The following is a 20,328-nucleotide window of genomic DNA, read 5'->3' as shown; positions in this document are numbered from 1 at the left end:
TGAGAGATGAGATTAGAAAAGGTTGCACAAATTTTTAGGATTTCTTTTTTCTCAAAAGCGCATCATAAAATTAATTGACATCGATGGGCTGGATTCTTAAGACTATAAACAACCTCTGTTGTATGGCTTGTTTTTTTCTCCGCTCACACACAGTGTCGCGCTGCCCTCCTGCTAATCCAGAGGAGTGTATGGGGGAGAAGACGAGCGCTGCAGGGTTACAACATTACATAAAGGCGAAAGGTCACAAGATAAAGGAAAAAAAAATCACAAGGTACAGAAAAACCTCCTGACCTGCACCGCCACCCAGCTCCAGCTCCTCGCGTCCAACGATACCTCGGTTATCTGGTAGTGCTTTTGATTTATTGCCTGAATCCAAACTTTAGTGTTTCTTTTACGTATCCTATATGGTACCAATAATGCGTTCAACGATCTCACATTAGGGGGAAAAAAAAAAACAATTCTACACTATTTTGTCAACTTACTTTGAGGTGTGTTCAAGTCAAACCGGGACTTGGGATGAAATTGCTCATAAACGACAACTTGATACAGTAAAGACACATCTGTCCATGGATAAAAGAAACCCATCATGATTTTCTTGAACAATATTGCGATTTTTTTTTTTTTTATGCGATTTTGACACAGACATGTTTTACAGTGTGAATATGAAACATTTTTCCAAAGGTAAACAAATGGATCTTTATCAAAGACCAGTAACATGTCTCTAAAACAGACATAAGGCAAAATAAAATCACCTAGTAAAAGTGCAACAAAATGTCTCTAGAACAGACCTATGGCAAAAAGTAAATGTGTGTGTGTGCGTGTTAAAAACACTACGTTGTGCAACTTAACTTTCAGAACTAAAAGTTTCGAAATTTACAGCTCAGGCATAACATAAGCCTTTACTGACAATTTCTGTCGTTTTTTCTTGCTGCTTTCTTCTTCTCTTGGTTCGCTGAGATTTTTATCGCTAATTTTCCATTTTCCTTTCCGTAGCAACCTGCGACAGAACACTCCATCAAATCAATACACAGCTAACTGTTAGCGCCTCCTTCCGCTTTGTGGGTGACGTAACGCTTCTTCTTCGTCGGTGTTAACTGACGGCTTTGCATCCGGAAGCGAGCTGTGTCACGCCAAACAAATAATTGCGCAAAAACAAAACGCCAGCTTTTAAAATTAATTAAAAGACGCTTTGAGGCAGAAGATTTTGCCTCAATCTTTTTTTGTAATCGAATTACTCGAGATACCAGGAATCGTTTCAGCCCTTGTTTGTGTGCGCGCCCCTGTTTCTGCAGCCTATTTGTCGTTAAGCTCAGTCTCCTGTTCTCGCGCTATGTTTAGGCGCGCTGCGTTGCGATTGGTTCAAATGGCATACTGTGGAAAAAGTCGGAACTGCGCAAAAAAAATCGCGCTGTGAGGCAATTTAGAAATCGCACATATTCACATTGCGATTTCGATACGATTTCAATTAATCGCACAGCCCTAATTCACACCCATCAACACCCCTTGTACATTACATGAATTCAGCTGGGTTAGGGTTAGGTTATTGCCACATCCCCGTTATATTCCTGACCTCACTCCAAGGAGTTCCTGGGAGGCCAGAGTTCCAGATTTTAAGCAGTTAGCGGATCACAGTTAAGTAAGGAATAAAACATGGCGCTGTGTGGAAAAAATAATCGATATCGAGGTGGTCTTACATGAAGAGCAAATACATTTATCACTCCGGAATTAATCGTTTTCCAACAACTTCATATCTCAAAGCGTTTTGTTCTTCTGATATATGGACACGTCATAGATAAATTTATCATTGACTAAAGAACACAAAAGTAAATTCAAGTTATTACAGCCACTATTGTCTTTTCCCGTTTCTTATTCTTATCTTGAGCTACAACTAATCCCGTCACCAGGAAGACAGGAAGCTGTCCTATGTGTGAGGAAATGAAATCGAAAAGCCAAGCCAAGCGAGTTTACTTTTTTTATTTTTTATTCATTTTGTGCACGATTTAGATTTCAGATGTTAACCTGCTGAAGTGAACATAAACGAATCCTCTTTTGTCCGAAGCGATTTCATTGGCCAATCAAAAACACCGTTACATTTAATCAGCCTAAAACCACACTGACCTCAGAAGATGAAAGAGCTGGTTACTTTGCAATACTGTACTTTAGTTCTTGTAGGAACGCGTCGCAGAGGACGCGCATAAATGAAAAACAATGTGTTTTTTCCACAAATGTGTGCATGAAATACAGGACGTGCATAAAAAAAAGATCACTGCAAATAACACAGTGGTTATTTCAAAGATGTTAACCAGATCCGCCGTATGACCCACTGAACTAAATTCACTTAATGGACTTAGCGGTGGAATTGCATCGCTAAGCAGAACTCACACTAATCCCTTTGTACTCCTGCGCAGCCTCCGGGGCCCCAGGCAGTGAGTTGTTCTCTCAGGCTAATCTTATTCAGAGTCAATCTCTGTCACATGACCAGACTGGAATAGAGACATCGAAGTTACAACAGAGCCAGAGAAACGTTAACGAGGATACGACCGGAACAGGAAGCTGTGTGCTTGGGATTCGAGACTTAATCCTCAGTTATCGGGTCTTCAAACGATTGTAGAAATTTCTCACACGCCAGCTGGGCAAGAAAATTGGACATAAAAACGATGAACAGGAGGACAGCTGCTTCCCTTAGAGTGAAACCAAAAAGCGTAAAATGTCATAACTCAGAAGAAGCCGTCTTGTTTTTGCGCTGCCGTGCAAGACATTAGCGAGTAAATGAAAATCCGTTGTACAAACAAGCAGCGATGCAGGACCATACAACCTGCCACTTGCTAATATGTTTCCCATTTTTTTCCTTAAACGAATCCCGCAGATTTTTTACAGACGCTCAACAACTGTAAAATAATAAAAAAATAAAAAAAAAAAGAAATATTACCCACCGCCCTCATTTCCAGTGCTTTAAAAGCATTTCACTAGCTAATAGTCTACAGAGAAAAATAGCCAGTGGCCTAAATCTACTCTCTAATACATCTGGCTTCACTAATTTTCTTACTGAAAGCCTGAGATACACGATTACACGGTTTAGCGTTTATAAGAAAATTATGATAAAGTGTTCATTTAAATATACATAATAGTGAGATGTCAGAACATCTCTCCAACCCTAAGCCTGTGAAAAATGAAGGCTATATCCACTTCTGAACTACGGGCCTCATTTATCAAGCTGAATATGAAGGAGTTTATACATAAATCATTCAGAGGTGTACTTGTATGAGAAAGATGATATTCATGAACAACCAGTTAGCTCAGAAAAGATGTTTGTATCCTGGAAGAGGTTGAGAGTTTTAATAGTGGATAAGACTCCAAGTGCTGAGCTGCAATACTAGAAAATTTAGCTCTTTCAGTCGGACAAATCAGTCAGATCAGTCAGTCCAGTCCAGTCCAGTCCAGTCCAGTCCAGTCAGTTCAGCCAAGTCAAGTCAAGTCAGGTCAGGTCAAGTCAGTTCAAGTCAGTTCAGTCCAGTCCAGTCAGGTCCAGTCAGGTCAAGTCAAGTCAGTTCAGTCAAGTCAAGTCAAGTCGGTCAAGTCAAGTCAAGTCAGTTCAAGTCAGTTCAGTCCAGTCCAGTCAGGTCCAGTCAGGTCAAGTCAGTTCAAGTCAGTTCAGTCCAGTCCAGTCAGGTCCAGTCAGGTCAAGTCAAGTCAGTTAAGTCAAGTCAAGTCAAGTCAAGTAGGTTAAGTCAAGTTGTCAAGTCAGGCAGTCAGCCAAGTCGTAAAGTCAAGTCAGTCAGACAGTCAAGTCAGTCAGGTCGGTCAGTCAGACAGTCCGGCAGTCAAATCAGGCACAGAAGTAAGGCAGTCAGGTCGGTCGGTTCAGTCAAGTCAAGTCAAGTCAAGTCAAGTCAGTCAGTTCAGCCAAGTCAGTCAGGTCGGTCAGTCAAGTCAAGTCAAGTCAAGTCAAGTCAAGTCAGTCAGTTCAGCCAAGTCAGTCAGGTCGGTCAGTCAGACAGTCAGGCAGTCAAATCAGGCACAGAAGTAAGGCAGTCAGATCGGTCAGTCAGTCAGACAGTCAAGTCAGGCAGTCAAGTTAAGTCAGTTAGTCAGGTCAAGTCAGGTCGCTCAATCACTCACTCACTATACCACTTTATCCTACGAGCAATTTGGGAACTATTAGCATAATCTGCATGTCTATGGACTGTGGGAGGAAACTGGAGTACTGTGCGTGGAAGGAACCCATCAAGCATGGGCAGAACATGCAAACACTATGCACACTAACCTGAGGCGCGAATCAAATCCAGATATTGAAGGTTTTGAGGTGACAGTGCTAACCTTGATCTTTCACTATTAAGGCATGATTTTGGCAATTTTTCATTGTCTTTTTATCTTGAGTTTTATGGGTGTTCAAGTTAAACTGAGATTTCTCATGAACAAAGGCATAAAACTAATGACCCAGCAGAAGTGGCTATAATCCCACTGCAGTCGTTCCCGTGAATATACAGCAAGTGGAAAATTTGATCCTTAAAACTGACAAATAACTTGTCGGTGAATTGTAGAAGAGATGCATGAACTGTACACACAATCATCTCACCAACACAAGCCATTTCTACAAGTTTGGGCAATTAAAGGAGTTCCTGGGAGGCCAGCATTTCAGATGTAAAACAGGCAGTCCGATCGTGGCTCTGCCATACCGAGAAAACGTTCTACCTTGATGGTATCCAAGCCGTAGTGAAACACTGGGAGAAGTGCATGAGTGTAGCAGGGGATTATACAGGTAGATTTTACTCACTTAACTATGTTGTGGTGTTCTGCACAATCAAAAGTCCCAGTTTGACTTGAACACCCCTTATAAATCAGAAGCAGATTGGTTTTTTTAGTGTGTATATAAACAAGGCATGTGATCATGGACATAAATGCCATAAACATAATGATAAGTAATGTATCCAGGCTGCACAAAAAGGTCCTCTACTCCTTTTCTGTAAGTCTCATTCAGGCTGACGCTTCTCTATCGCCTCTATCAAAATGTGTCTGAGGTTTGTGTGCCACTTGACATCTCTTGACATTTTCATTTTTAAGGTCAGCCCATGATCGCTGCAACACTGTGCACAGATTACGCAACATTCTGTTACAATACGGCTTCTTCTGTAACTCTAACTGATGCCGTTATGATCATGTACAACAGCATGCTTTATCTCAGTCCTTGAAATCAGCATCGCTCTAAGACTCTTCAAGACATTTTGTTAGTCCTAGTTCTGAGATAAGACTGCTGGAAAATGATAACATGATGACGGATATAGGGGAGTGCTGCAAAAGTTTACACCCTCTATAGATGAGAAAATGCAACATTGTACCTTTATGAAAGTACAAGGTACACAAGCAAGCAAAATTAGGTTACAAATGAAATGTGGGCGTATCACACAACAACACTGGGCTTCTGTATAAGAGACTACTTGTATCTCCCATCTTTTATTCTCCCCATGGATGTTTTTTTTTCCCCACAGCGTCCGAGGTGCCGCAGTATGATACGAAATAAAAACGGCACATCTATTAAAAATAAAGGTGCCTGCTGTCGTTGCCTGCTCACAAAGAAGGAGTGTGCTCTAATAATAGAGATCTGTTTATACTGTATGAATGTTTTATGTATAATATATCTTTTCCTAATACTTTTTAGTCATTCGTTGACCTTTAGATAACTTTTTCTCCTTTTTTTGTTCTTAATTAATTTTTCCAACTAATGTGACCTCACATAAGAAGATCCCCACCCCCTGGGTTATTGCTCAGCTTGGCTGTTCTCTGGAGGGGCGCAACTCATTTCCATAGACACTGAAATGGTGCATTTGGAAAAGGAGTGAAATTAAGATACCTGATGGGTATTTCAGCTGGAGCATTAACGTATATCCTTTGGGGAGCTCTGAGCTCCTGTGTTAAAGAAATAGTAACATATGGGACCTTTAATGTAGTGGCTGAGCTGCATTACTGGAGGCACTACAGCATTTCAGCTGGCAGTTTGTCATTTTCAGCTCTGTGAGCATTTAGATTTGTGGATGCATCACATGGGCCATAAATATATTTAATAATTCACAGCTGATTGGCGTATGCCATCACCATAAGATCGAGTAAAATAAACGAGGCCCAATAGTTGTAACCTGTCATACAAAAGTGCTGTAACATTTTCCCAAATATCCTAGTATTAGTATTGATATTATTATAAATAAATGATGTATTCCTGCATCCTGGAAACAAAAGGAAGCATGATCTCTCCAGGACATGATAAAATCGCCTGAGCAAATTATCTCAGCATCTGTCCCTTATATTACATTACAGATACGGTAACGCATTACTCAGCTACTTTAATCAGAATAGAAGCGAGCAAAGACACGTGACGTCAATGCGAAATCTTCCTGCCATATCAGGAACAGTTTGGGTGCTGACCGAATGCCTTGCATGCCTTTGCCATGAACATCAATTCAGGATAAGCGACAGATGATCCCTACGGCAGGGCCGGTGCATTCTTTCTAAAAGTGCTGTCTGTACAAACTGTGTGTACTGTATTTATCCTCACACATGCTGCAGGGAGATGGAATTTCGGGAGGAGTTGGGGGTCAAAGTGCACACACCTGACAAACTGTACAGTACTTTTGTCTCCTGAACCATCATAGGGATCATCAAAGGGATTGTAACAGGACAGGACATCTTTGTGAATGAGTTGACTGAACTCGAGCAGGGTGTTATGGAGAATAAGAGCGTCGCTAATGTGTTAGGATTTCACAAATAAACTAAACAATTTTTATTAAGGTTTAGCTAAGTCAATTATCTGTCTACTTTCTGAGCAGATATTCCCCTAAAATTGACTTGACTCTCCAGCTCACAACAGAGCTGGGGTTATACGAGGTGAGAGAGCAGGTTCTGTAGGGTCACCACAAGCATGTAGTGCCTGACTTAGTTGGACACCGTTTCCAATGAACAATCACTAATCACCACTGTTCCCAATGAACAATCACTAATCACCACTGTTCTCAACAATCACAGATAGTATTATACCCAACAACCAATCGCTAATCATCATTGTTCCCACCAACCAATTATAATCACTAATAGACCTACTGACCTTGCACCATTGTTTCCAATGACCATCACCAATCAATAACTAATCACTAATTGCCATTTTTTCCCCAATCAACATTCAATAATCAATTTTGTTACCAAAGATCTAAAACTTAATCACTATTCTTCCCAATGACCAATCTCTGATCACCATTGTTCTCTACAACCAATTACTAATCACCAGTGACTGACCTAGCTCTATTGTTCCCAATGACCATAACCGATCAACATTTTCCCCAACAACTAATCATTAATTACCGCCCCCCCCTCAACAACCATTCACTAATCAATTTTGTTACCAAAGATTTATAACTAAATCACCATTGCTTCCGGAACCATTGAGAACGATTGTTCTCAGCGTCCAATCACTAAATCACCGTTGTTCCCAACAACCCAACGCCACTGTTCCCAACAATCACCCTCGTTCCCAACAGTTAATCACCATTGTCCTGAAAACCAAACACTAATCATCACTAGACCACTACTATCCCAATGACATTTCACAACTGATCTCAGCAACCAATCACTGACCACAAATATACAAACTAAAATGTTATTTCGGTCTTTCACCTGTACGAATACACAAAACATTTTGTGTTGCCATGACAAAAAACTTAAATCAATATTCTATTCTATTCTATTCTAATGATGAAACTTTGTCTATTTGTTATGATTATGAAAATAAATAAATATACAATATGGAAATGAGTCTTCATCTAGCTTTAAGCTGGAGGAGTGAATTCTCACAAAACACAAAATACCGAGCAGGAACCCTGGGCATCCAAGGGTGAGGCATCATCTCAGGTGTGTTTAATATTTACTCTGGTGGAAAAAACGTGGCTGAGCACTGATTTTATGAAAAGCGTGCACTCTTCCCTCTCCCGCTCCAAATGATGTCACTCATTTACGTTTTTCCACAAGTCTCCCAACATCCCACCCCGTTCTAAAAGCTCCACAGTCTAGGGGGAAACAATGCACGCCTTTCAGACTGAGGCTCCAATGAAGGGTTACAGACGAGGCGCCAAAAAACGTCACTAGACACAAATTTGATGAAAAAGGTAGAGATTGTGCTCAGTTCAAATTTTTGTTGAATACACTTCTTTCAGACATGTAAAATTACATTAAGCTTCTTTGGTTAGTTTAACCGAGAAGCATGTTGACTTGGATAAAAAAAAATTAATCAATGCAGAACACTCTGTAAATGTTCTCCATGTTCTCCAACAGGTTCTCCTCATGGGTTCGAAGAAGGTGATAAAAAAAATCATCATAAGATATGCCCGAGGCATGAACGATATATTAGCTGAGGCACTTACAAAACTATGCTGCTTTGCTAATCTGTATAAATAAAAGAAAGGTTTCATTTGTACATTGGTCAGAACTTGCAAGAGGTTACAGCATCACCTAGGAATCGAACTAGCCACCTCCGGATGATAGAGCGAGCATTTACCACTGCGCCACTGGTCATGACTCAATGCACATGCGTCAAGCTGTGGGCGCGTCTTAAAACGACCGCTGGATAGAATGTAATGTAACTTTTGCAGTCCGTAGATATCTGTTTGAGGTTTAATCTGCCCCATAAAAGTAAAATCAAAGTGAAATCAAAATGTTGACTGAAGCGATGTTATGAACAGTCACGTGCCACATTTAATAATCGACTTAAAAAGAATCTTTTAATAATATAACTGATTACATTATAGCTGATTCTTTAACCTTTTTCATTCTTTTCCTATCAACGACAGGTACTCACGCTATTATATACAAAAGACATAAGCACTGATTGCAAGAAGTGTATCTAAATTGATGCCTGCCGTTGTCCGGAATAATTCGTCCTCCTGAACAAACACTTTTGTGTCAAGTAAATTATAAATGATTTCAAAACTTGATGATAAGTAAACCAGTAAAAATAACATTAACTGTATCTATAATAAAAAAACTGATGAAACAGACGACTGATGACGACCCTCTAGGATCTGACATCCACTGTCTGCTCAGAGCGACGCAAGGACGCTGCAGTGTGTTTTAACGCAGAGGTGCAACGTTGCAAGAGGCATAAAGAGCCCTAGAGCCACTCAGTGCTGACTAATGTGTGTAACTGTAGCCTGGTTCAGTCGTGGGATATAAAAAGACAGCGGAAGCCCGCGGCACTAGAACAGTGGCACCTAGGACATGACTGACGAAGAGCACACACACTGGAAGTGCTGGAAATCCGATCGCCACGGGGGACTGGAAGAAACCAGCGGAGAAACATTAAACCAAACCCAGGAACATCCAGATGTGCCTAACAGTGTGTGTGTCTGTTTGTGTCTGCGTGCATGCATGTATTTATGAAGTTTTCTAAATACGAAACATTTCAAATACATAACACGCTGATGAAAGAGGAGGATCGGAAATAATGCAAAAGAAGGGGGGGGGGACAAACACTTTTAGGCAGAAGGAGAAGGTCTACCTTAAATGACTTGAACAGAAAACACACACACACACACACACATTGGACATCCAGCAGCTGTTCCCTTTCTAAATTTAAACAGATACAAGCAGCATGTGCTCTTGGTGTATTGACTGACCACAAAGCCATAAAGTGCATTCAACTATCTTCTAACCATTAAATCCAGCCATCGTCATGATCCATATCCTCCAACCATCCATCCAAACATATCTACCATCAACCATCTTTTCTCATAATCCATCTTTCAACAATGATCATCCATCTACAAGGTCCACAATATGTATCCTTATGGTCCTTCCTTCCATCCATCCATCATGATCATCTAGCTATCCATCATCATAAAACATACCTTCTAAAATAAACTCATTATCACCACTTATCACTTTCAATCACACCAACACATTCATTCAACCATTCATCCATGTCTATCCACTCATATTATCCTTCATCCATCCAAATCCCAAACTCCAATCATATTGTCCAATCATCAACATCCATCCATCCATCCATCCATCCACACTATTACTGATCCATATTAAACCAGCTATGTTTCCATTTATCCATCCACATTGTTCACTGAATTACATCAAACATGCAGGTCGTCCATTGCTCCGGCTTACAAATTTTCATCTTTTTGCACAAAATTCGACTTAGCATATGAAGCATTTTTGGCATACGAGCGACTGAATGGCGGCTAAGTTGTGCGTACATCCGGGAGCCGTTCAAAACTTGTTTGCATTAGTGGAAGGACAAGCAAAGCAATTTAACATATTTTTTTCTGCATTTTGTGCAAGATTTAGTGAAGACATAGCACCACGGGTCCCAAGAATGTTATCAAGGACGGTAGCAAAAAGAAAAGGGAGCCGCTTTTATTTTTAAACCTCACATAGCTTTTATTTATGATTCATAAATAAAAGCTATGTGAGGTTTAATATCCATTTATTCTATATATTTACATATTTACGTTATTTACATGTCTGTTCTAAATGTTTTGATGGTTTCTATTTAAAAAAATATGATAGTAGTCTTGGAAATTGGTAATATTTTTTGAGCGGCTGTAATGGATTATCTTGACTTACATTATTTCCTATGGGAAAACGCGCTTCGCAATACGGGGTGCTGAGGTACCATTTACTTCTATTCATCAATCCAGATTATCCGCCTAATAAATCACCAATACAATAATTCATCATTTATTCAGGTACAGTAATGATACCAACAATCTTTCCATACATTAAATATCCATTACTCAACAAAGTATATGCCTTGTATACGCTTGTACTGCTATGATAAACATCCCTCCACTTTCTCCAACCACTGACCACAAAACCTTCCTGCAGAAGATCAAGAAGCACTGAGAACTGTCACCCACACAAACAGGTCCTGTGTAGAAACTCAATCTGATTATTTAATTGAGTCAAGACTGGTGTCTAAACCAAGACGTCAGGGCATCTACTTGCAACCAACGTACAGCTGGATCACAAATACGGATCCAACTGGAGTGTGTACTTCATTTTCTTTATGGAATAAGACACGTCGCTCTCGTTATATAAAGACCGGCTGCTTTAGCTGAGTTCGGATTGGAGCCACAAAGCAAGCAATTGGTGTAAACACCGTGTTTATGGTTTGCGGGAGTTACAGGTTATAAATAATTCATTTATCATCACCAGAATGACCGCAAAATCACTTTTTTATATTGGTTTGCTGTCGAGGTGGTATAAATGTTGCAGTACCACAATAATCCTACAGGTGGCGCATTTTAAACTGTACACCTTTTGACAGACAGGACAGCATCCTGTGTGGTAGGAACAAATGATTTGCTAGGTTTTTTTTTAGAATTTAGGAAATCATAAATCCAAAGGATCGCAACACCGTTCGTATCAGGACCTAGATATCGTGATATCATATCGGCTGATCCCTGGAGAGTCTCATTCCCAGTGACAACCTAGTCTAAAACCAACCTCACCCATCATCAGCTAATAAATATATAAATTCTCCAAATTGCTGTTCTTTGACAGATATATTCGAGGATGATCTTTTCAAAATCTTGTGTTGCCAGTATTAATGTGTTGTTTGATTCTGGACAGAGAACAATGCAGTAATAGGAAATAATAATAAAAAGGACCATGCAATAATAAAAGGAACGTGCAAGGAGGTAGTAATGCAAGATGTAGCGGATCACATGGCGAGGCAGTTTGCAGCGCATTCACATTGGTTGCAGTGAGAAACCAAGGCGCTGTAGTGCGATTCAGGGCGATAAGGGTCGTAAGATGTTTGGGTAGACGGAGGGTAAACAAGCAAGTAACAACCTGATTGCATCATACACAAGGCTGCATCAGAACATTACAAGCTTTAAATAGATAAGCTTCATCAATAGACCAAAATGTCCTGCATTAGTCTATGGAGATTTCCACCTTTAATGATCCAGTGCAGCTTACACGCATGTGCGTGCTACATGAGGTGTGTGCATGAGGAGACGTATTGATTTAGACTACACACATAAGGGTAATAAATCGATGCGTATTCAGAGACACTAACTCAAACGAGCTCATGTGAGAAAAAAGATCAGCTGGACAAAACAAAAGCTAAAGACGGAATGTACTGTAAGCAAGTTATTCAATTAGGAATTAAAATAATAATAGAAATGACATTCAGTTCTTCCATAGACATGGGGCGTAAGGTTAGGGATAGCGTGCAAGAGTGAAAGCACAAGTGTGTGCGAGTTAAAAATATTAATTAACATAATAAACAGCAGCAGCTGGGAACAGCACTCACATTGAAAGTGTCTGTGTGTGTGTAGTCCATGCAAGAACATGGGACTTGAAACTGTCTCTCGAGACCTTACGCACACATGCATACACTCATGGCACTGGGATTCGATCTCTGTTTTTCTCCGCCTCAGGGCTTTTAGAAATTAAAACATGGTTTCGATTAATAAGACGAGGGGAAGCGCTCTGAAATCAGGGTCAATTGAAATCATTATGATTTGAATATTTGTCACATGTACGTTACTGCACAGGGAAATGATTTTTTCCACATATTCCAGTTAGAAAGCTGGGGTCAGAGCGCAGGCTCAGTCTTGCTCAAGGGATCAACAGTGGTGCTGGGACTCGAACCTCCCAACCTTCCTTCCTTCTGACCTGTAGCCCAGTAACCCACAGCCTTAACCTATTTGAGCCACCACTGCCCCAATCGCTCTGATTAACTCAGCCGTGCGTTCACATGCATAAAGCGTTTCAATCACAATGCAAATCTTTTGTGGTTCTGCCCTTTTGTGATGAAGCGTTTAATCTGCCTGAAAACATGAGATATAGTATTAGTGGTAGTATTTTTTCTGATAAATCCCACCTTGCTCACAAGAACTCAGTCTCATCTAAAGTTGGTTAGGTGCTTTAACTACGTGTCAAATGCGAGCTCATCAGTGCTCCGTCCTCACCCAGAGACCCAGTGGATGAAAGTAAATGAGTTGTGGGAGAGAGCTGGTTGTTTTCAGAGTTTAATAATCAGGAACGGAAGGAAAATCTTCTTCCTGGATTCTCATCTTGTCTTCTAATGTTATTCCCGTTCAGCAAATGCGTGCAGAAAGAATACATTTATTCCAGTCAGAGAGAAACGATCAGATGGCATAGTGTTTACGTGGACAATATTTATTAACAACCCTCGTCATTCCAATCGGGCTGGATTGAGTCAGAATAATCCGATTGATCTGTTTACATTACGCATGTGAATTCTGATTGAGCTATTAATCATTATCATTAATCATTAATTGGGCCGTTATGAGTGAAATATTAATGTCTGTGTAAATGCACGTATTGAGGAAGAATCGAATGGCAAAACCTGATCAGACGCTATGGAAGCAAGTCTATTGTTTTCTTTTTCATCTGCAAAGAAGCGCCGTTATTGACAAGTTATAACACTTGAATTCTTCAATCTGATTAGTCTGAAGGTATTTACAGTATTTATAAAAGTAAAATCTACTCAGGTTTACATTTTGTAATCATGCACTTATTGCAATAAATTATCGTTGTAACTATGGTAACAGTTTATACAAGAACTTGTATAGAGAATACTTTACATTCTAAGACTAATAATGTCAGTGTGTATAAAATACATCAGCATGGCGGCTTAGTGGTTAGCACAGTCACCCTGCACCTGCAGAGTCTGGGTTCGATTCCCGCCTCGGGTCTGTGTGTGTTTGGTGTTTGTACAATATGTTCTCCCTGTACTTGGTGAGTATTCTCCGGGTACCCCAGAACGCTACAGAAACGACAGATATCTCTCCAGGGTGGGGAGTATCCGTCTCCAGATGTGCTGGATGCTGAATTATTTTCCTATAACAACCTGCTCTCTCAAGTGTTTACCCTTTTCCTACAGTACATACGTGTAAGCTGAAGATGCTTTACAGAATCGCATAGCTGGACACCATACAGGATCTACCACCACTGTAGAACTAACAAACTACGTCAAATCCTGGAAAAAAGGTCAGATCAAACCCAAAGGGCCTCTCACATGATTCAGCCTTTATCTTGTCACAGTGGACACTGTGTTTCTCATGCAAGAACACACTCGTATTTCTACTGTCGCAAAAAAAAAAAAAGAAAATTGTGGTAGATATTGAATGTTACTCAGTCAGGAGCAATGAGTCATCCTTGCAGACTGGTACCTGCTTTCCGCTGCATCGCCGTTCTCATAGGACAAAACTCAAATCACATTGTAGGACACTGTAGGTGTTTCAGCCCTGACCTCTACACCTGCAACTAATCACACGAGCATCACTTCCCCCTTTTTTTTTTCTTTGCGACCTGTGGACCATGTCCATCAAGCGAATAAATGGTGCACAATTAATTTTTTTTTTTATTCTTACCAAGGTAAAGCGAGGCATTCTCCTTCTTCACGTTGTCATCCAGGTAAGTCGGGCCAAGGGTGTAGATAGGCGTTGAGCCCATTCCCACCAGAATCTGGGCGCAGATGAAAAGTGCTACGTAGATGGAATGCTCCTTGCCTTCCTGGTCTCGCGGGCACGACGCAACGCCCAAGCCGTCTCTGCTGCTGGCATTCCCATTCAAGCAGAGACCCTCGTTTCCTGCAGACGAGTTCATTTCCTGGATCTGATAGGGCGGCGAGATGAAGTGGGGAAGCGAGAACAGAGCCGCTCCCGCGGCTATGAAAACCCCACCGACAGCCAACCAGCGGGGCCGCTGCCCCCGACCCCCGAAGTAGCTGATGAAGACCACGACGAGCAGGCTTCCGATATCGAAGCAGCTCACCAGCAGTCCAGACTCCGAGCTCCTGAGGCTGTACTGCTTCTCGATGGTGGTGATCACACTACTCAAGTAACCTGAAACCATCAGCGACTGGATGAACGTCAGGTAGCACATACAGAACAGAAAACACCTCGAGTCCGCCAGGATTACCCTGACGTACTTTCTCACCGGGAATCCCACAATCCTCATCAAAGAGAAGCCTTGTTTTTTGCCTCTGGCTTTGTTCCCGTCTGATCTCGCAGAGCCACTGAGACCCACCATGCTGGACATACTGGAGGGCGAGAAGTCGTTTTGGGACGGAGAGTCCAAGTGGCTGGAGTCGCTTTTTCCCTGCATGCCACTAAATGCAACTTGGTCTGTATAGATTGACGTTAACGTCGATGGAAGCTTCGCTTCTAACGCCTTGTCATGTGCTGGACAGCCTCCGTTGAGGACGGGTAAACTTTTCGATTTGTAGTAACTCCCCGAGTCATCGTATTGGTTTTGGAGTTTTTGGTTGACTTCCAGAGACTCCGATACATCGCTCCCGGTCTCATCGTTGTCTGTGGAAGTCATTTTAACCGGCGACTAAGCCTGAATAATCGAAGACGTGATTCAGGTTGAGGATGTAAAGTCTGAAGAACGTGCACAGGGCTGGGAGTACAATTTACAGCCCTGATAGATCAGAATCGATACACCTTCAATCATGATGCAAAAAAGGGGACAGGTTTAAAGAAATCATTTTAAAAACAAGCACCTAGAGTAACCTAGATTTTTTTTTTTATAGTAAAAAAAAATTATTAATGTAAAAGGAAAAAAAGGGGGAGAAAAAAAGCTCGTCTTCAGGCTGGATGTCGCCGCGTCAGGAGTCTCTCCAACATGCTGGCTTGTGTTTCCTAAAGCAGAAGACAGAAAGCATTAACAACTAAATCATTTTTATTCCATAAAGCAGGAAAGGGAATCAACGAGAGTTCAGCTGTGTATAACAGTCCTGAGATCTCACTCCAGAGGTATAACAAAGGTAGTCTAAGGAGGACAAAGAGGAGTCCAGCGTGCAGCACAGAGAACATCAAAGACTTCAAAAGAAACTCGTGGAACCAAAAATGGATACAAAATGTTTACAAACATTTGCTATTTCAAACGCACGAACATTCCTGTCTATTAAGACCACGCACACCGGGAAACATAAAGCCCATCATGTCACGACTTTACACACACACACACATTTATATACGAACCCGAAAACTACAACTAAAGACAAGAGTGACAAACAAGAGATACGCACCGTGCACGCGCGCTGCCAGCGTTTCTCCTGGTGAAAGAGAAGAAAGAAAGAGAGAGAGAGAGAGAGAGAGAGAGAAGGACAGGCTGGACAGGGCAGCGGTACTCACTCGGAGGTAGATATTGTTGTCCTCGACGCGGCCACTCAGCTACTGAATGAGATTGCGGATTTGGAGGCGGTCAGCGCTGAGGAATGCTGGGAAATGTAGTGTTTTTTTGGTTTGTTGTATTTCCTGAGGGGAGAGAAAGGCGCACCCAAAAGTGATGCACTTCAAGCTGGAATCCTGACCAAATCCACAAATTTACAAATCCACAAGAGGATCTGTAGCATATATTTACCTAAAAATAATAATAATAATAATAAATGAGTTAGAGGTTCTTGTAGGTTTTGTGTGTGTGTGTGTGTGTGTGTGTGTGTGTGTGGTGGATGAAACAGCTCTGGGGATGAAAAACTGTACTTCTGTCAGTTTGTATGCGTCTTAACTGTTGTTCTTTTTTATTATTATTATTATTTTTTTATTATTTTTTTTTAATACTGCATGCATACATGATTTCAACATGAAACATAAAATATATGAGGGGATGTTAACCAGGGCGTCAAACCGGGACTTTAGATATTTTTGTGCAGAATAAGAACAAAACCTGCCTTTATGTCGAACTGTCTCTATAATCGAACCCGGCCCCTGGAGATGCAAGCATGCTGCCACACATACATCAATCATATATATACATATCTACTTTATTATTATTATTATTATAATATATATATATATATATATATATATATATATATATATATATAACATATACAAATAACATATTTTTTTTCTTTTTTTAATGTGTACAGTAAAATCCAGGTTAATTACAGTGCCATGTTTATATATAATTATATAGTACTTTTAATCAAGAGACTTTAGATCCAGCTTGAAGTTTTTGTTCTTTATTCGTGCTGAGTTTTTCCCCCTAATGAAATGTAGCTGTTTTGACTTCCTGCTTGTTTCAGGTCTTTCTGCTCTCAGCCCTGTCTCCAGCAAGTGGAATGCATCGTGCTCGGGTTCAGATCAGGTAACTGGCTTGGCCTCTCACCCGCTATAAATTAAACAGCCTGTAGTTGCAGTTTAACTCTGTAATCATCATTTGATTTCAATTACGGTGTGTTAGAGGAAAAGAGCCGAATGCATTGGTGATTTAGTTTATGTTACGCTACATGTGCTAATCAGACCGCTATAGTGAACCTCATCTAGGCCTAGGATTTTCTAATTAAAAGTTAAGAACAAAACTATCTATACAAATGGACCTTCCTACAAATCAGCACCTTAGGATTGATTAGTCAATATTATGAGGTTATAACTACTTACTGTTTTTATTTGTGCATACATCAATGTTGTATTGTCTAATGCAGTTTCTTATGGATAGATGGATGGATGGATACTGTATTGATTCTGAAGGGAATTCCAGATATCCAGCAGCAACCAAGACAGTAACATAAACACAGGTTGTAGATGTGACTGTAAACTGTGTATCTTATATCTATAAATATAATAGAACTGTAAAGTTGGTGTGTCTTTACATTACTGTACTGTACATTATTACTGAACGGATTTTAATGGGGTTTTCACAGGTGTATTTGGCCAAGCTTGAGGTAACATCACAATTGGCCCATAGGAAGAGGAGATACATTATGCTATTTCGATATTTAAATAGAAAATACCCTTATATTATGAAAAAAAAAATCTACCTTGGAAAAATCATGAGTTAATCTCAAAATTCAACAGATGGCATTGTACAAATTTGCTTATGAGCGTGCAATTAAATTCCATGCAAACAAAGTCACAGGCACATCTACTGTAGTATTGCATATACAGTGTACACTGGATAATGTGAGAACTAACCAGAAGTTACTATTGCAATGCTAAGAACAAAAAAACTACAAGATATATAAGAAGCATATAAATAAGACATATAAAGCACAAGTTTAAAAAATGTAAACATTTACATTTTTTTGAAAAATTAAAAAATTAAAATTTAAACATGAATTATTGGAGGCCAATGGTGACCGTTGTGTTTATTCCTATTTTACAACCTGTGGTCAACCTTCACACACAACGCAATTTGGGATCATGAATTAATCTAATCTGCATGTCTTTGGACTGTGGAAGGAAACCAGAGTACCTGGAGGAAACCCACCAAGCACAGGGAGCACATGCAAACTCCATGCACACAGACCCTGAGGCGGGAATCGAACCCAGACCCTGGAGGTGCAAGCCAACAGTGTTAAGTGTGGCACAGTGGTAAAGTGCTCGCCCCATCATCCGGAGATCGCGAGTTCGATTCCTAGGTGATGCTATAACCTCTCGCAGCCGAAGGTTAATCACGGCTCTATTGCCAGTCTGGGAGCTCACACAAGCAGAAAGAGCGGATAGCGTTGTCCTCCGAGTGTGTTTCGCTGCCCCCAACGGTGAGCAAGATGCGGTCAGCTGGCGTCATGTGTTTTGGAGAAAACATGTGATAGTCTTCGGCCCTCCCGACTAATCGGCAGTAGTAGCCTTAATGTGGGAGCCATGACGGGAAGGAATCTGTACACATGAATGAGTTAATTTTTACATAAACGTATGACACCAGAGATCTTTTTACACACTATCAATATTATGAGTCCATGTTTAAAAGTTAAATTTAAACAATTTTACTAGCACTATTAGTTTGAAAAATTACAATTTCTGACCCAACAGTGCCATCTGCTGGTATAATTTGGTGCTACCTCTAAAAAACGAGGTAAATATTAGAAAATATAATACAACATATTAACCATGATCCATTCATTATTTGCTGTTTCACGTTCATGATCAATTAATTGCTTAATATTATATATCCTTAATATGCATAGTTAATTTATACTTCAGAGACATGTTCCTGTTCGTCATCTTTTGTTGTTGACACATGATCCAAAATCTCTGCATGGTGGGGTAGTGGTTAGCACTATTGCCTTGCACCTCCGGGGTCCGGGTTCAACTGGGCATGAGGTGAAAATACAGTAGATCCTGGATGGGACATCAGCTAATTACATATATGAATAATACATATTAACTTTAAGGTTCGATTTCCAGCCTGTGCCCAACCCCAGCCGCTGGGGCATCAGGAAGGGCATCCGGTTTAAGATATACCTTTCTTCATCCCTTGCCGGGATCAGCCTAAAGACCAACAACAATAATTGTAATGTCATTTTTAAAGCCCAAGCACTATGATGTCATCAGCATCGCTCCGATATTGCTTTTTTAATAGTACTAATGTCATAATGTGGGACGGCCCTCTTGTTTTTCTAAGGACCTTAGTTATCTAGGCATTTTTGGGGGTCTTATCATGCTCAAAAACTCATGGAGATCGGCACAAAGGTTGGAATCTGCTGCCATTAGGACGCCTGCGACTCAGGGTCTTCACAGGAGATTTTGCTGCTTAGCTCATACACACTTGCAGGTTTACACCTCAAACTCGTTACACTTCTAGACCTCATTGAGCTGAACAATTGTTATGCACATAATAAGCTGAACTCAACATGAGGTCCGATATTCTGGGTTGTTTGTTATACACATGCAATGGACACACATTACATACACACACCCATAAAAAGGTGGGAATCAAAGCCTCGACCCTGGAGGTGCAAGTCCATCCCACCACCTCACTTGGCCTGAAATTCTGCTGATATTTTATTCATCTTGATGTATTTACAGTAAGATTCACCTCATTTCTATACAGTGAGCTCCTGAATACTTCAGCACCATCATTTACTGAACAATCATGGATCTGGCCCAGGTTTGGATGCAGCGGGAAACCATTAATCTAGACCGATTACATCTGTAATCATTGTTCTATTGTTTATCCTCACCATACCTCAGGCAGCGGTCCAACTTTAAAGATTCCCAAATGAAAGAGCTTTACAAATAAACTCCAGGAAACTGCATGAAGGGTCAGTTCTGGAGAATAATAAACCAGGTCTTTTGGCAGAGATTGAGCTGACTTACAGGAACTGTAATAGAAACCCGATATTGGAAATCATTCATCATCGTCCACAGAATGAACAGAGAAAAATCTTTTAAAATGTTACCAATTACAAAGGGTGTTCAAATCAAACCGGGATTGTGATGAAATTTCTCTTGAAACGAATTTGCAGAAGTCCTCGATCACAGGTCGGTGATGAGACTCTTAACAGCAGTAAAAAATGTAAACAACACAAACGTCATCTCGGCCAAGGTGGCTCGGAGCAACATGAACATT

The 20,328-nt window shown here is 40.6% G+C and overlaps 1 protein-coding gene across 1 annotated transcript in view; it reads right to left on the bottom strand.

The window, feature by feature from the left end:
• LOC128514212 (solute carrier organic anion transporter family member 5A1) overlaps positions 1 to 15,492 on the bottom strand; it is a 45,692-nt gene extending 30,200 nt beyond the window's left edge. The window contains exon 1 of the mRNA XM_053487958.1: positions 14,400 to 15,492. Within this exon, the coding sequence (XP_053343933.1) occupies positions 14,400 to 15,354 (955 nt within the window). The 5' untranslated portion in view covers positions 15,355 to 15,492. The remainder of the gene's footprint in view (positions 1 to 14,399) is intronic.
• Positions 15,493 to 20,328: the final 4,836 nt, after the last annotated feature.

The sequence above is a fragment of the Clarias gariepinus genome, chromosome 26 (genome assembly GCF_024256425.1).
Source record: "Clarias gariepinus isolate MV-2021 ecotype Netherlands chromosome 26, CGAR_prim_01v2, whole genome shotgun sequence".
NCBI classification, from domain to species: Eukaryota; Metazoa; Chordata; class Actinopteri; order Siluriformes; family Clariidae; genus Clarias; species Clarias gariepinus.
This window is presented reverse-complemented; position numbering and strand designations above follow the sequence as displayed.